The sequence below is a fragment of the Channa argus genome, chromosome 23 (genome assembly GCF_033026475.1).
Source record: "Channa argus isolate prfri chromosome 23, Channa argus male v1.0, whole genome shotgun sequence".
Classification (NCBI taxonomy): Eukaryota; Metazoa; Chordata; class Actinopteri; order Anabantiformes; family Channidae; genus Channa; species Channa argus.
Window position 1 is genome coordinate 1,344,908 of NC_090219.1, and position 12,651 is coordinate 1,357,558.

Below are 12,651 nucleotides of genomic sequence, written 5' to 3' on the forward strand. Positions count from 1 at the left end.
ATATGTATATATATGTATATATATGTATATGTATATATATGTATATGTATATATATGTATATGTATATATATGTATATATATATGTATATATATATATGTATATATATATGTGTATATATGTATATATGTATATGTATATATATATATATATATATATATATATATATATATATATATATGTATATATATATGTATATATATATATATATGTATATATATATATATATATATGTATATATATGTATATATATGTATATATATGTATATATATATATGTGTATGTATATGTGTGTGTGTGTGTGTGTGTGTGTATATACAGGGTTGTTCAAAATAATAGCAGTACAATGTGACTAACCAGAATAATCCAGGTGTTTAGTATATTTTTTAATACTACGTGTATTGCTTACCAGTAGGTGCAGTAGATTCTCAGAAAACAAACAAAACCCAGCATTCATGATATGCACGCTCTTAAGGCTGTGCAATTGGGCAATTAGTTGAAAGGTGTGTGTTCAAAAAAATAGCAGTGTGGCATTCAGTTACTGAGGTCATCAATTTTGTGAAAAAACAGGTGTGAATCAGGTGGCCCCTATTTAAGGATAAAGCCAGCACTTGTTAAACATGCATTTGAAATCCTGAAGAAACTTGTTGAACCCAATTGTGTAAAATTGAACCCATTGTTCAGAAGAACAGCGTACTTTGATTAAAAAGTTGATTGGAGAGAGGAAAACTTATAAAGAGGTACAAAAAATATAGGCTGTTCAGCTAAAGTGATCTCCAATGTCTTAAAATGGAGAGCAAAACCAGAGAGACGTGGAAGAACACGGAAGACAACCATCAAAATGGATCGTAGAATAACCAGAATGGCGAAGGCTCAGCCAATGATCAGCTCCAGGATGATCAAAGAAAGTTTGGAGTTACCTGTAAGTACTGTGACAGTTAGAAGACGTCTGTGTGAAGCTAATCTATTTTCAAGAATCTCCCACAAAGTCCTTCTGTTAATAAAAAGGCTTGTGCAGCAGAGGTTACAATTTGCCAAAGAACACTTCAACTGGCCTAAAGAGAAATGGAGGAACATTTTGTGGACTGATGAAGGTAAAATTGTTCTTTTTGGGTCCAAGGGCCACAGACAGTTTGTGAGATGACCCCCAAACTCTAAATTCAAGCCACAGTACACAGTGAGGACAGTGAAGCATGTGAAACATCCCCATCATGATATGGGGACTATGGTGTTGGGCCTGTTTATCGCATACCAGGGATCATGGATCAGTTCGCATATGTGAAAATACTTGAAGAGGACATGCCCTTGAAATCGTTGTTTCAACAAGACATGACCCCAAACACACTAGTAAACGAGCAAAGTCTTGGTTCCAAACCAACAACATTAATGTTATGGAGTGGGCAGCCCAATCCCTGGACCTTAATCCAATCGAGAACTTGTGGGCTGATATCAAAAATGCTGTTTCTGAAGCAAAACCAAGAAATGTAAATTAATTGTGGAATGTTGTTAAAGAATCATGGAGTGGAATAACAGCTGAGAGGTGCCACAAGTTGGTTGACTCCATGCCACAGAGATGTGAAGCAGTTTTAAAAAACTGTTGCCGTACTAAATATTAGTTTAGTGATTCACAGGATTGCTACATCCTAGAAACAAAAACGTTTGTACAAAATAGTTTTGAGTTTGTACAGTCAACGGCAGACACTGCTATTTTTTTAACACACCCGTTTCAACTAAGTGCCAAATTGCAATTACGCCTTACGAGCGTGCATATCATGAATGCTGGGTCTTGCACCTATTGGTAGCTTGTTTGCCACGAAGCAATAAAAAATATACTAGAAAACCTGGATTATTCAGGTTAGTCTCATTGTACTGCTGTTATTTTGAACAACTATATAAGTATATATTCAATTAGATTTTAGTTAATTTTAAAGTCTCAACTTTCTGGAAATGAGGTTTGCATATCCAATATTGAAACCACCTCAGTGAGAATATACAAAGTAAAGAAAGATATTGTGTATCTTTTCCTGTTGAATACCTTATTCTTTTTAAAAAGGATTTATCTCTATTAGGGTAAAACCCTCCTATTTCAAATGTTTGGCGCTTTTTTCAATTATACAATTTCTGTTGAAATGTCAGCCATTGAAATTTTTTATCTTTAGGGTTCTTGCCTAGGTACATTTTTTTTTTTATTATTATTATGTTTTTCTAATTTGCTTTGCAGGGTTTCTCCTGGGTTTTGATATGAGTACAGAATGATCTTCCACCCAATTACCACCTTAATTATTTCCCCAAGTAGTGTTGAAGAGGTATTTGGAGAGTTGTTTATTTCCAGAAATGATGCTCACTCCTTGATACACATGTAAATGTGAGAATCCTTAAGCAGTTCTTTATTAAAGCACAACCTGAAACGTTGATTCAGTTTTTAGGGTGATGCAGGCCCATGGTAATTTTGATGCAAAATGTTCGTTTTAGGGGTATTTGTAATTATAGAGGTACAGGATTTATACTGAATTTATGTTTGAATGCCTCCTGCTATGGCAAACATCGAAGCCATCCATCTATAATTTAATTATGTTTGAGAACTGGAGATAATCTTAAATTACCTGATTGTGATTAGGAATACTGTTAATAATTGAGGTGCCCCAGTGAAATTACATTGAATAAAAGTGATAAAATTACCTCTAATTATGGGTATTGAGGCAGTGTGAGAGATAAAAGTAAGGGTAATTGTTGACGGGCAATTATTAACACTTAATTGTTGATTGTTTAATGTATTATTTTAAGGAATCATTCATCTGGGTTCAATACTGAGCAGTACAATACATTCATTTATGAATCATACATGCCTGTTTGTTATTGCAAGGAGCTGAAAAAACAAGATGTAATATGGAGTTTTTAGGGGGGCCTGGTGGAATAATGGATAGAGCTTTGGGTTGGGATGCGGATCGAATCCCACCCTACCAGGTTTGGCCCAGCCCACCCCAGCCATCAAGGGCTACCTTAGTGCTGGTCCCGAGCCCAGATAAAATGGGAGGTATGTGGCACGAAGGCCAGCATACAAACCAGCCTAAAAACTCATGCCAAATCAACGTGCGGAACACAATCTGCTGTGCCAACCCCTGAAGAGACAAGCTGAAAGCAGTTGAATGTGGAGGTTTTATGATTAGGTTTTTACCGTCTCTCATTACTCTTTAATGTCTGTACTATCATTTTCTGAACTAACAAAATCTAATGTGACAGTTTTAATCATATTGAACTCGTAACTAATCATTGACTGTTTGCATTTAGATTACTATTGATAATAGGAAAACTATTATTATGTTAGTTTGTCCGAATATGTTTAAGTAGTAATAGTTAAGTAATAGTTATAATACCCGTTTAGTTCCTTTGATTACCCTCTAAACTCTTAAAGCTCTGGAGTGTTTCATACCTAAATCCATTTTGTATTCGGATATGTGTACCAAAATAATGAGGATTGTAACACTAACATAACTTTACAGATTCCTGGACCAAGTTGTATGTACAGCAAATGCTTTAAATACAAAATCACCCACAAATTCTTGAAGCCAAATATATCTCAAATCCACCGGCTGAGCGTCTGGATTTCTTTTGTTATTTCCATAGCACCATAGAATAAAACTAAAGAGAAATCAAGGAAACAAAGACGCAACCAAATATATTTTGTGTGTGGAATAAATATATAAATTATTATCTGTGCATAGAGATTCCTCAAGATTAATTGATTATCTTTTTTTATGAAATAAACTATAGATTTTTTTTTAGATGTAGATTTTATACAGCTTGCTAATTGTTCTAGAAATAATAAGTAGCCTACGTTAAGATGGAGAATGTTGATTTTGTATTAGATGGTTAGGACAAATTTTCTAAGTGAAATTATTAGTTCTGCTTTCTGTTGGCCTTTCAGTTGCCCATTAATGGTAATTTTTTGATAATCTTTCATGTTAAACTATGAAACTCAGCAAAGTGTATAAATTGTGAGGCTCCAGTTTTTGGAAAGCATTTGGGGCTGGAGAGACACTGGACAGGTATTAAAACATTTAAAAGTTTAAAAGGTTCAACCATGGGGCCTCAAGAAGAAATGAGGTGTAAACAGCTGTTTGGTTTTTCTATGCATTAAGGGCCAAATATGTACAACTGCATGTATGCAAAATATGGTTATGGTTGTGGGTTTACTTTTTAAAACTTACAGCTATAGAATAAAATGTTCTTGTTCCCACTTTTGAAATGTGTCTAAACTCAGTTTTTCTCTTTGCTCCACAGTAGAGGCACACCAACAGAGGTGAATAAGGAGCAAGGTAAGTCTCTATCTTCTTTTAGACAGCGATGTATTGATTAGATTTGGTAAAAATCTACTCAAATCTTTTTGTTGTGTAGTGTATTTTGTGCCTTATCAAACCAATTTGTTTGTATATTTATACATAATTTAAGGAAATAATAATTTAAGGAATACATTAATGTCAACAAGATTTAGCTGTACTAGCACAAAGCTGCTAAACTATTTCTCCAGGTAGGGGTAAGGAGAGCAAAGCCAAGTGCCACAAGCGGCACTCAACGAAAAAGAGGAAGAAAAAGAAGGGGCGGCGGAAAGATGAAGAGTACTCATCAGATTCTGAATTGGAATACGTGTCAAAGCAGAGGGATAGCAGAAGTGGTCAAAGCTTATCGCCAAGCAGACAAGAGGAGCTGCCAGATATCATCCCAAAACAGGTTTAAAAAAAAAAGAGAAACTGTAAAAGCTCAGCAATTGATTGTTTTGCTAATATTAACTGTCAGGTTCCTTTTAATTTAAGTTGAATATTGAATCTGACTTGTTAGAAACGGATCTGTAATATATTTAAGCAGTCAGAGAGTGTTCAGCATGTTTTTAATGTTTTTAGCATTTCTTACCAAATATTTGTTTTCACTGGCATAATTTAGCTAGGCTATGTATCCTTGGATAAATCCGTTTTTTTTTTTTTTAATATATCTTTTTCCATGTTTTAATGATGAAGCCTAAATACAAGCCTAAAGACAGTGCAGTCTTTACAGTTACATCACTCAACATATTCTCCAGTTATCAAAACACTATTGTTGACCATGTCCACATCATGCTGAACGTTGACTCCAGTTCTAAATTCACAAAAGCACTCATGCCACATATGTCAGTGACATTAAAGACATGATTACTTCCTAACAGGACAGCTCCAATAAAGGAAGAGGAGACGAGGAAAGACATGGCAGCAGGAGTCGACGTTCTTCTTCTCGGTCACATTCCCATTCTCATTTACATTCCTCCTCAGTGAGGAGGAGATCACGCTCTCGCTCTCAAAACCACCACCCAAGTTTTGGGACCTGCACCTCTTCCAGTTTACAGCCAAACAGGACCCGGTCCAGGTATGAAGGAAAACCATCAATTAAGTGCATGAATCTTTATCATACTATCTTAATAATTTTATCATTTAAAATGATGTAACTATGTTACTTTTAAATGTAAGACAAATAAAATATCCTACACAAAAGTGTAAATACCAAGCAAGAAAAATATTTAGCCCACCTACCTGTCAAAATCAAAAAAGGAACGGCCAGTTTCCATAATAAATCATTGACCATGTTTAATTGAAGTTTACTTTCTGATGACTTCAGTCATTCTTACCATTGTCTGAATATATTTCCAGTACCTGACATCTTCTTGCAGTAAAGCGTTGAAGAGCATTTATAAACGAGTCTGTGTTCAAAGATGCTGCCACCTCTATGTGGACAGCTCGGGTAGCCAGACATGTAAATATGACACCATATCTTTTTGCAGTAGTTCTTCCTTGTTTAATATTAAAAGGACCCAAGCAATCAACACCTGTCCTGGTAAATGATGGTTCATCAGGGAAGACTCTATTAGGTTGGAGATCTCCCATTTGTTGCCACCCAGTTGCTATGTAATCTTTGACAGGTTTTACAATTCTGATTCCATTTGGAATTCAGTCCCTTTGACATAAATTAGACAAAACACGGTTGCGGCCACCTTGGCCTATTCTTTCGTGGAAGTCCTGCGATATGACCTGTGATACTTGATGATCCTTAGTCAGAATGGCAGCTCGTCTGAGCCTACCGCCTACACAAAGTATTCCATCTTGAAGCACTGCTGATCCACAGGTTTTTTTCTCTGGTTTTGTAGTTCAGCATTTTTCTTTGAAGCTGAAGACATTGCTTAGCTTTGTCCCTTACATTTTGCGACTGTGGCGCCGGAAGGTAGAGCGTGTGTGTGTGTGTGTGTGTGTGTGTGTGTGAATGGGTGAATAAGAAGCAGTGTAAAGCGCTTTGAGTGCCAATAGGTAGAAAAGTGCTGTATAAGTGCAGACCATTTACAATAGTTCCTTTTTATTTCTGGACAAATTTAGAAGTACATCCTTCAAACTGAGGAGCCATGCCACAGCCTGTCGAACTTTGCATTGTATCTGTGCTTTATTTAGCTGCAAGAACATTCACTGTGAGATTTCTTTTCACCTCAGGATCAGCTGTTCCGAGCTCTTGCAGCTCTGGATTCTTTGGCAATTTCTTGATGGCCTGTGTAAGAAAGTCAGGTCCAAATATCCACAGTTTATAACGCAGAAAAGCATTCACATTCTGACCCCTTGATGCACAGTCTGCAGGATTAAGCTGAGACTGTTGAGGTCTGCTAAATCGCTGACACCCTATTAGCTACAAATGTGTAAAAACCTGGATATTTTAGCACTGCTGTACTATCAGTCCAATATATGGAGTCTTCAAATAGTAGCTCCAACTCCTTCCTTTCTGTCCACACGTACTGCCAAGGTTGCTACACTAAGTTCCAAACAAGGGATGATCATGGGCTTTAGGGGTCAAACTCTTGCATTTCCCAACACAAATGCAGTGTGAACTTGATTACTGCTGTTTCACTGGACTAAGTATTACTGTTCCATATCCCTCCTAGCTAGCATCTGCAAAGAGTCTGAAACCTCTATGAGTTCCAAAGTTCACACGATTCAAGATTCAAGATTCAAAGTGTTTATTGTCATATGCACAGATGAACGCATGTTTCCCTGTACAACGAAATTCTTACTTTGCCCACACAACTGCACTAGACGTTTTACTCAATAAAACCAACTTTGCACACGATGTTCAGGCAGTCTTATCCCATCCCGGTCTCATCCCGCAAAGTTCCTGCATAATTTTCCTTGTATATAAATTCACAGATACAAGTATCAAACCTGTACATGTACCAAACCTTTCCATCATATCAAGTCTTTGATGGTACTGGAAGGGCCTTTCTTGTTAGAGCTAAGACTTACGCTCACACCTATTTGAATATTTACTTGCTTTGCAGTGGTGGTGAAGCTCTTTTTACTGCCACCTGCTTTCGCTGGATTGATACTAGAAGAACACTTCATATTTTCTTTAGGTTTGTCTCATAGGTCCCCAAATAAAAGGTGGGGTGCGACCATGGCTTCTTTGTGTACAAATTCCAAAAGGTCTTTAAATGTAGCCTTACACTCCCTTTTCTCTTGTATGTCATAAACCATGTTCCTACACTTCCTTCTTATCTCGTATGGAAGTTATTTCATTGTTGACTGTCATTGCTGATGTTTGAGCCACCTGACACCACGGAGCCCTTGTTTCTACAAGATCTGAATTTGAGCATTAGCAGCAGAAAGACGCAAACTCATTTCTCTTTTTTTGCTTTAATTTTATCCTTTTTCTGCTTTAAGCTTAGCTTCTTCTACCTTAAGTCTAGCTTCTTGTTCCTCTAACAAGGAATTGTTGTAATGATTCAGCCTTAGTTAATAAAGCCGCCCTTTCTAGTTCAACCTTAAGGCATACTTTTGAAGCTGAACATGCAACAAAGCAAACAGAAGTTGTTTTGGATTACCTGGATCTCCTAGAGGATACACCACAGACATCTTCAGGGCTTACATCGTCACTTGCCTTGTTTTCTTACTCTAAGCACTGATGTGCCTCTTTAACCCAAAGGGCAACATTGTCACAAAATGTTCTGAATAAACTTGCCCTTGGCTCAAACCAGCATTGATCACTAATCATTTCCTCTTCAGATTGTGAAGGTACACAGTTTCTTACTAATGTAGAGGCAGGGCTCGCTAATGTCCAGTGTTCCAAAGATTATCCACTCCAGAGATCGTTGTATGACAAACACTAAACATTTATTAAATTCCACGTTCTACAATTGAGCTGATAACAAAGTTCCACACTACACATTCACAAATCATTTCCCCCAAACAAAGTAAGAAACCGTGTACCTTCGCAGCTTCAACAGCTGTATCTTGTCGCTCCAAAAGCTGTCTGTAGGTCCAAAAGAAGTGTCTGTAGCTCCAATAACTGCAATAGCTGAGCTGCACAAACTTTCCACACCAACTTTATATCTACATTGTTTCCTTGACAACTGGTTAAACAAACTTAAAAGCCATACTTCAAAGGCAAACACCTAAAAGTCAATCCATGTTCATTGATGACATCATCAGTACTAGTATACATACACTCCTTAATCTAACTTACCTTACAATGCACAGCATGAACAAAAACTGTGAAAACCCCGGTTGGCTAATACAATGTTGTTTTGTCCTGTCTCGGTATGTTGATTTGGCTGCTAGAAGCACTTCCCAGAAGAAAGAAGCTTTGGATGAATCCACAAGGTTCATTCATGGCCCTAAGCCACCTCAGCGAACCTCCAGTCCTACTAGAAAAACTGTCATAGCAGAGGGGATGAGAGGGCAGAGCACAGCAGAACTGCAGAGCCCTGACCCGCTTGAGAAGCCAGCAGAGAAAACAGAGGGGAAAGCAGAGGATACAACACAAAAACTAGGTATGACCTATTTGTCATAAAACCTATATCCTTTGATTCTTGGCGGATGTTGTATATTCAAAAGAGATGACCCAAGTGAAAAGAAAGTACAGTATGATAGGAGGCAGGCAAAATTTATATGCTCTTGTCAAGTCAAGTGAAGAAAACAATGGGGTGTTTACTTTTCCAGGCAGAGAGGGTTATTTTGTTGTTCTCTTTGAGGTGTAGTCCGTGGACCCATTTGGCCTATTGACCAAAAAAAAAATCTGCCTTTTTGGGGCTTTTACTCTGTCACTTAGTATCTGACTAAGGCTGTGGTTTAGAATGGGTCCTGACAAAACAGAATCAGCAGCTGCAAGCCAAGTAAACAGGGTGCCTGAGGCATTCACTGCAGGTATGTTTGAGAACTTCATGTAACACAGTAAAACTAATGGAAATATCGGTCTTATTAACATTTACCTTTTATCTTGCTACAGTGTTTATGGTACTATTATGGCCTGTGTTCATTTTTTAAATGTTTTATATAGTTAGTCTAAACAAGGTATTCACAAACCCAGTCTCCAAGGTCCCCTGCCCTGCTACTTTTCCAAAAACCCCTGCACTAATCCACTACACATTACCTGGAGTACATTATTTCATTTAATCAGAAAGTTGGAAGAATCCATCTTAGATGAGTCGGGTGAGTGAAGACAAGACATATTGGTAACGTTGAACTTCTTGTCTCAACACACCTGATCCAGGTAATCAGCAGCAGTTAGGGCACTGGTTGGGTAATGACAAAAACTAGCAAGGACGGGGGCCCTTGAGGAACAGGTAATTTTCCAAATGAATTGTCTAAATTCTTCAGTCTAAAACAACATTGAATATCCTCTACACATGTTTGGCTGCTTTTGATCCTGTAGCTTGGATTAGCCCTAGACCTCTGTCTTGTCCAAAAAATATTAAAATGGCATTAGCCAGACACACAGCTCCACTGGATGGAATGGTTCTTTGATTGAAATGTGTGGTTAGCATATATTTTTAACAGACGCTGCCCCACATGCTCTCAACTGATGTTTAATTTTATCAAAGCTGAGAGAAGAAATGTGTCATCCAGTAGAATGGTGTTTCTAGTTAGCGTGTTTTTAATAATTTTTTGACACCAGTGGAGGTCAGTGGAACAGACAAACACGCTAATCCAGGCTACAGATAGCCAAGACGAGATTTATTTTTTTTTTGTATTAATTTAGAGAATGACTTAGATTGTCTTTTAAATTACAAACCCTATTTCTAGAAAGGTTGGGAAGTTTTTTAAAGTGTAAGTAAGAAAATTAAAAGATAATAAAATTATTAATATAAGTCAGTAAAATGGTTGCAAATATTTTAAATTGATTTTTGTTTCTAAATTATACCCTAATATCAAATGTTGAAAACAGATAAATGTTGAAACTGAGAAATTTAGTTGCTTTTTGAAAAATATTTGCTCATTTTGTGTTTGGTGCCAGCAACAAAAAATGACAAAATGTGCCAGGGTCATGTTTACCACTATGTTTTATCATCTCTTATTTTAACAGCACTCTGTGTTATTTAAAAAAAAAATTCCATTGTTGTTTGATATTGAATTTTATCTGCTTAACAGTTCAGGCCCTTATATTTTCTACTTAAAAATGCTCCAGATGTTTTTATTTACCGTAGTATCCATAGTGTAGAGAACTTACACTTAGAGACAGACTGTGTTTTTGGTTTTCTTAGGTGTTCCTAATACAGTCCTGCCTGAGGGCATGAAGATCACAGCTATTCAGAAATGTTTTTTTAAAAGTTGGCAGTAATAGTTTTTGCCCATGTGTCCTGCCTGCAAATATTTCTCTAGATTATCTGATTGTTTGAATGATATTTTGAACTGTACATGATGAAATCCCCAAATTCTTAAGTTTTTAAAAAATTTTTTTAATTGTTTTGGTTACCTACTAAACTTTACTAGATGCGTTGTTGGCATCAAATTCAAAAGAGCAAATGCTTGCAGTATTTTCAATCAAGTACGGGTTTTAAATGAGTTACAAATAGTTTTTCCCCCTATTTATAATTTACACAGCATCCCATCTTTTCTGGAAATTCTCGTATGCTCGTATGTTGATAACTGATAATATTCTGTATGTAAGATTACTTGTTTCCTTGACTTTTATTAGTGGCAAACTAACCACATGTCCTCCTTGCAGGCACGAGGACTTGTGGCTGTGCATTAATTAACCACTGGTCAGCAACCTGTTCCTAAGACCAAAAATGAAATGAGGAAAAAGTGACACAGTGCCTTATCACAGTTTTTCAGGTTTGACACTTGATTATGCAGTGGGTGAAGAAAAGAATCACCCCCCTCAGAAGTTTTCACTAATTATTTTTTACAACATTAAATCATGGTTGATGGGTTTGGTATTTTCTGACAGATTTACCCCCTTTTTTTTCCACTCACAATCAATACTGATGCCTCCAATTGATTTCTAATGACACAATTAGTTAAATGGAGATCGCTTAAATACAGTGAATGTTTTTAAAGGATTGTTTTATAAATACACCTATATCTGGAAGTGACAAAGAGAAAAAAATATTAAATCTAATCTCTGAGCTTTTTGACTATCTCACTAAAAACTAAGACTGGAAGAGAACCTGCGCTGCAGTTGTGATATATGTAGTCTTTTTCACATCTCAGCCACAGAAGCTTGTAACTATTTCAGAGCAGTGATAAGTTTCTTTGTCGCCTCTTTCACAAGCCCTTCGGTTTTAAGGATGGCCTGCTCTGGACAAATTCATGCCTGCCACATTCCTTCCATTTGTTAATGATGATTTAATATACTCCATGAGATATTTAATGACTAGGAAATGTTCTTGCATCTATCCTCAGACTTTTCACAATTAGTTGGAGTGTTCCTAGATTTCCTAGACTCAAGTGTTCCTAGATTTTGGCCAGGATGCTGATTCAACAGTAAGTGGACTTTCCAGATATGCAGTATGTGTATTTATGTGAATTCGTTTGCTGCACTAAGGTGATCTCCATTTAACTCATTGTGTGACTTTGGAAACTAACAGGCTGCACTAGTGATGCTTTAAATGGGTTACATTCATCACATTGCACATTTATCACATTTTCAGTTTATATTTTAAATTATTTAGGATTCGTTTACAGAGATCAGTTTTCCCTTTTGACATGAACGAGTCTCTTTAGTAAATTAATAATAATAATAAAAAAAGAAGCCAAATTAAGTCAACCATGATTCAATTTGGCAAAAAATTCAAAGGTGAAAACTTCAAAAGGGGGTGATTCTTTTCTACACTCACTGTGGTGCCGTAGTGTTACCGACCTGATCCATAGCCACCCGTATGTCAGCAGCCGTGAATTTTAATAAATCTGCTATCAAATGACTTGGGCTAATGCAAACACAGATTCTTTGCAAAAATGCACTTCAAAGTACTCCGGCTGATACAAAGCACCAGCAGTAAAACAAAGCTGAAGTCAAATGTGCAGCCTGAACATTAACCCCGACTGGTGGTTTTAATTTTAACAATCTTATGTTTTAATATAAACATTATGAAATCATAAGTGCTGATGTATCATTATGGGTAACAACCTACCAGTGCATAATGTGGTTAAATTTAGCTCCACCTTTGCCAACAGCGATCTTTGACCCTTATTTGTTATTAATTAAAGTACAAGTTTTGCCAAACATTATCATATAATCAGTGTTCTCTAGAGAGAAGTTGACTATTGGTTGTGATTATCATTCCACAAGCACCGTATATGCTGCTGCCTCCAACTGGGGTGCTGTAGTTGTCACTTGGGAGAGATCTGAAGATTACAGTTTTCATACGTGT

The 12,651-nt window shown here is 36.7% G+C and overlaps 1 protein-coding gene across 3 annotated transcripts in view; it reads left to right on the plus strand.

Annotated features, from left to right (window-relative positions):
* Positions 1-12,651, plus strand: part of LOC137108650 (protein SON) — a 36,777-nt gene that overhangs the window by 6,753 nt on the left and 17,373 nt on the right. For 2 of the 3 annotated variants that reach the window (XM_067493501.1, XM_067493499.1), the window contains exons 3-6: positions 4,281-4,315; positions 4,528-4,727; positions 5,197-5,393; positions 8,618-8,829. In XM_067493501.1, coding sequence (XP_067349602.1) covers positions 4,281-4,315; positions 4,528-4,727; positions 5,197-5,393; positions 8,618-8,829 — 644 coding nt within the window. The remainder of the gene's footprint in view (positions 1-4,280; positions 4,316-4,527; positions 4,728-5,196; positions 5,394-8,617; positions 8,830-12,651) is intronic. The other variant, XM_067493500.1, reaches the window with a different exon arrangement.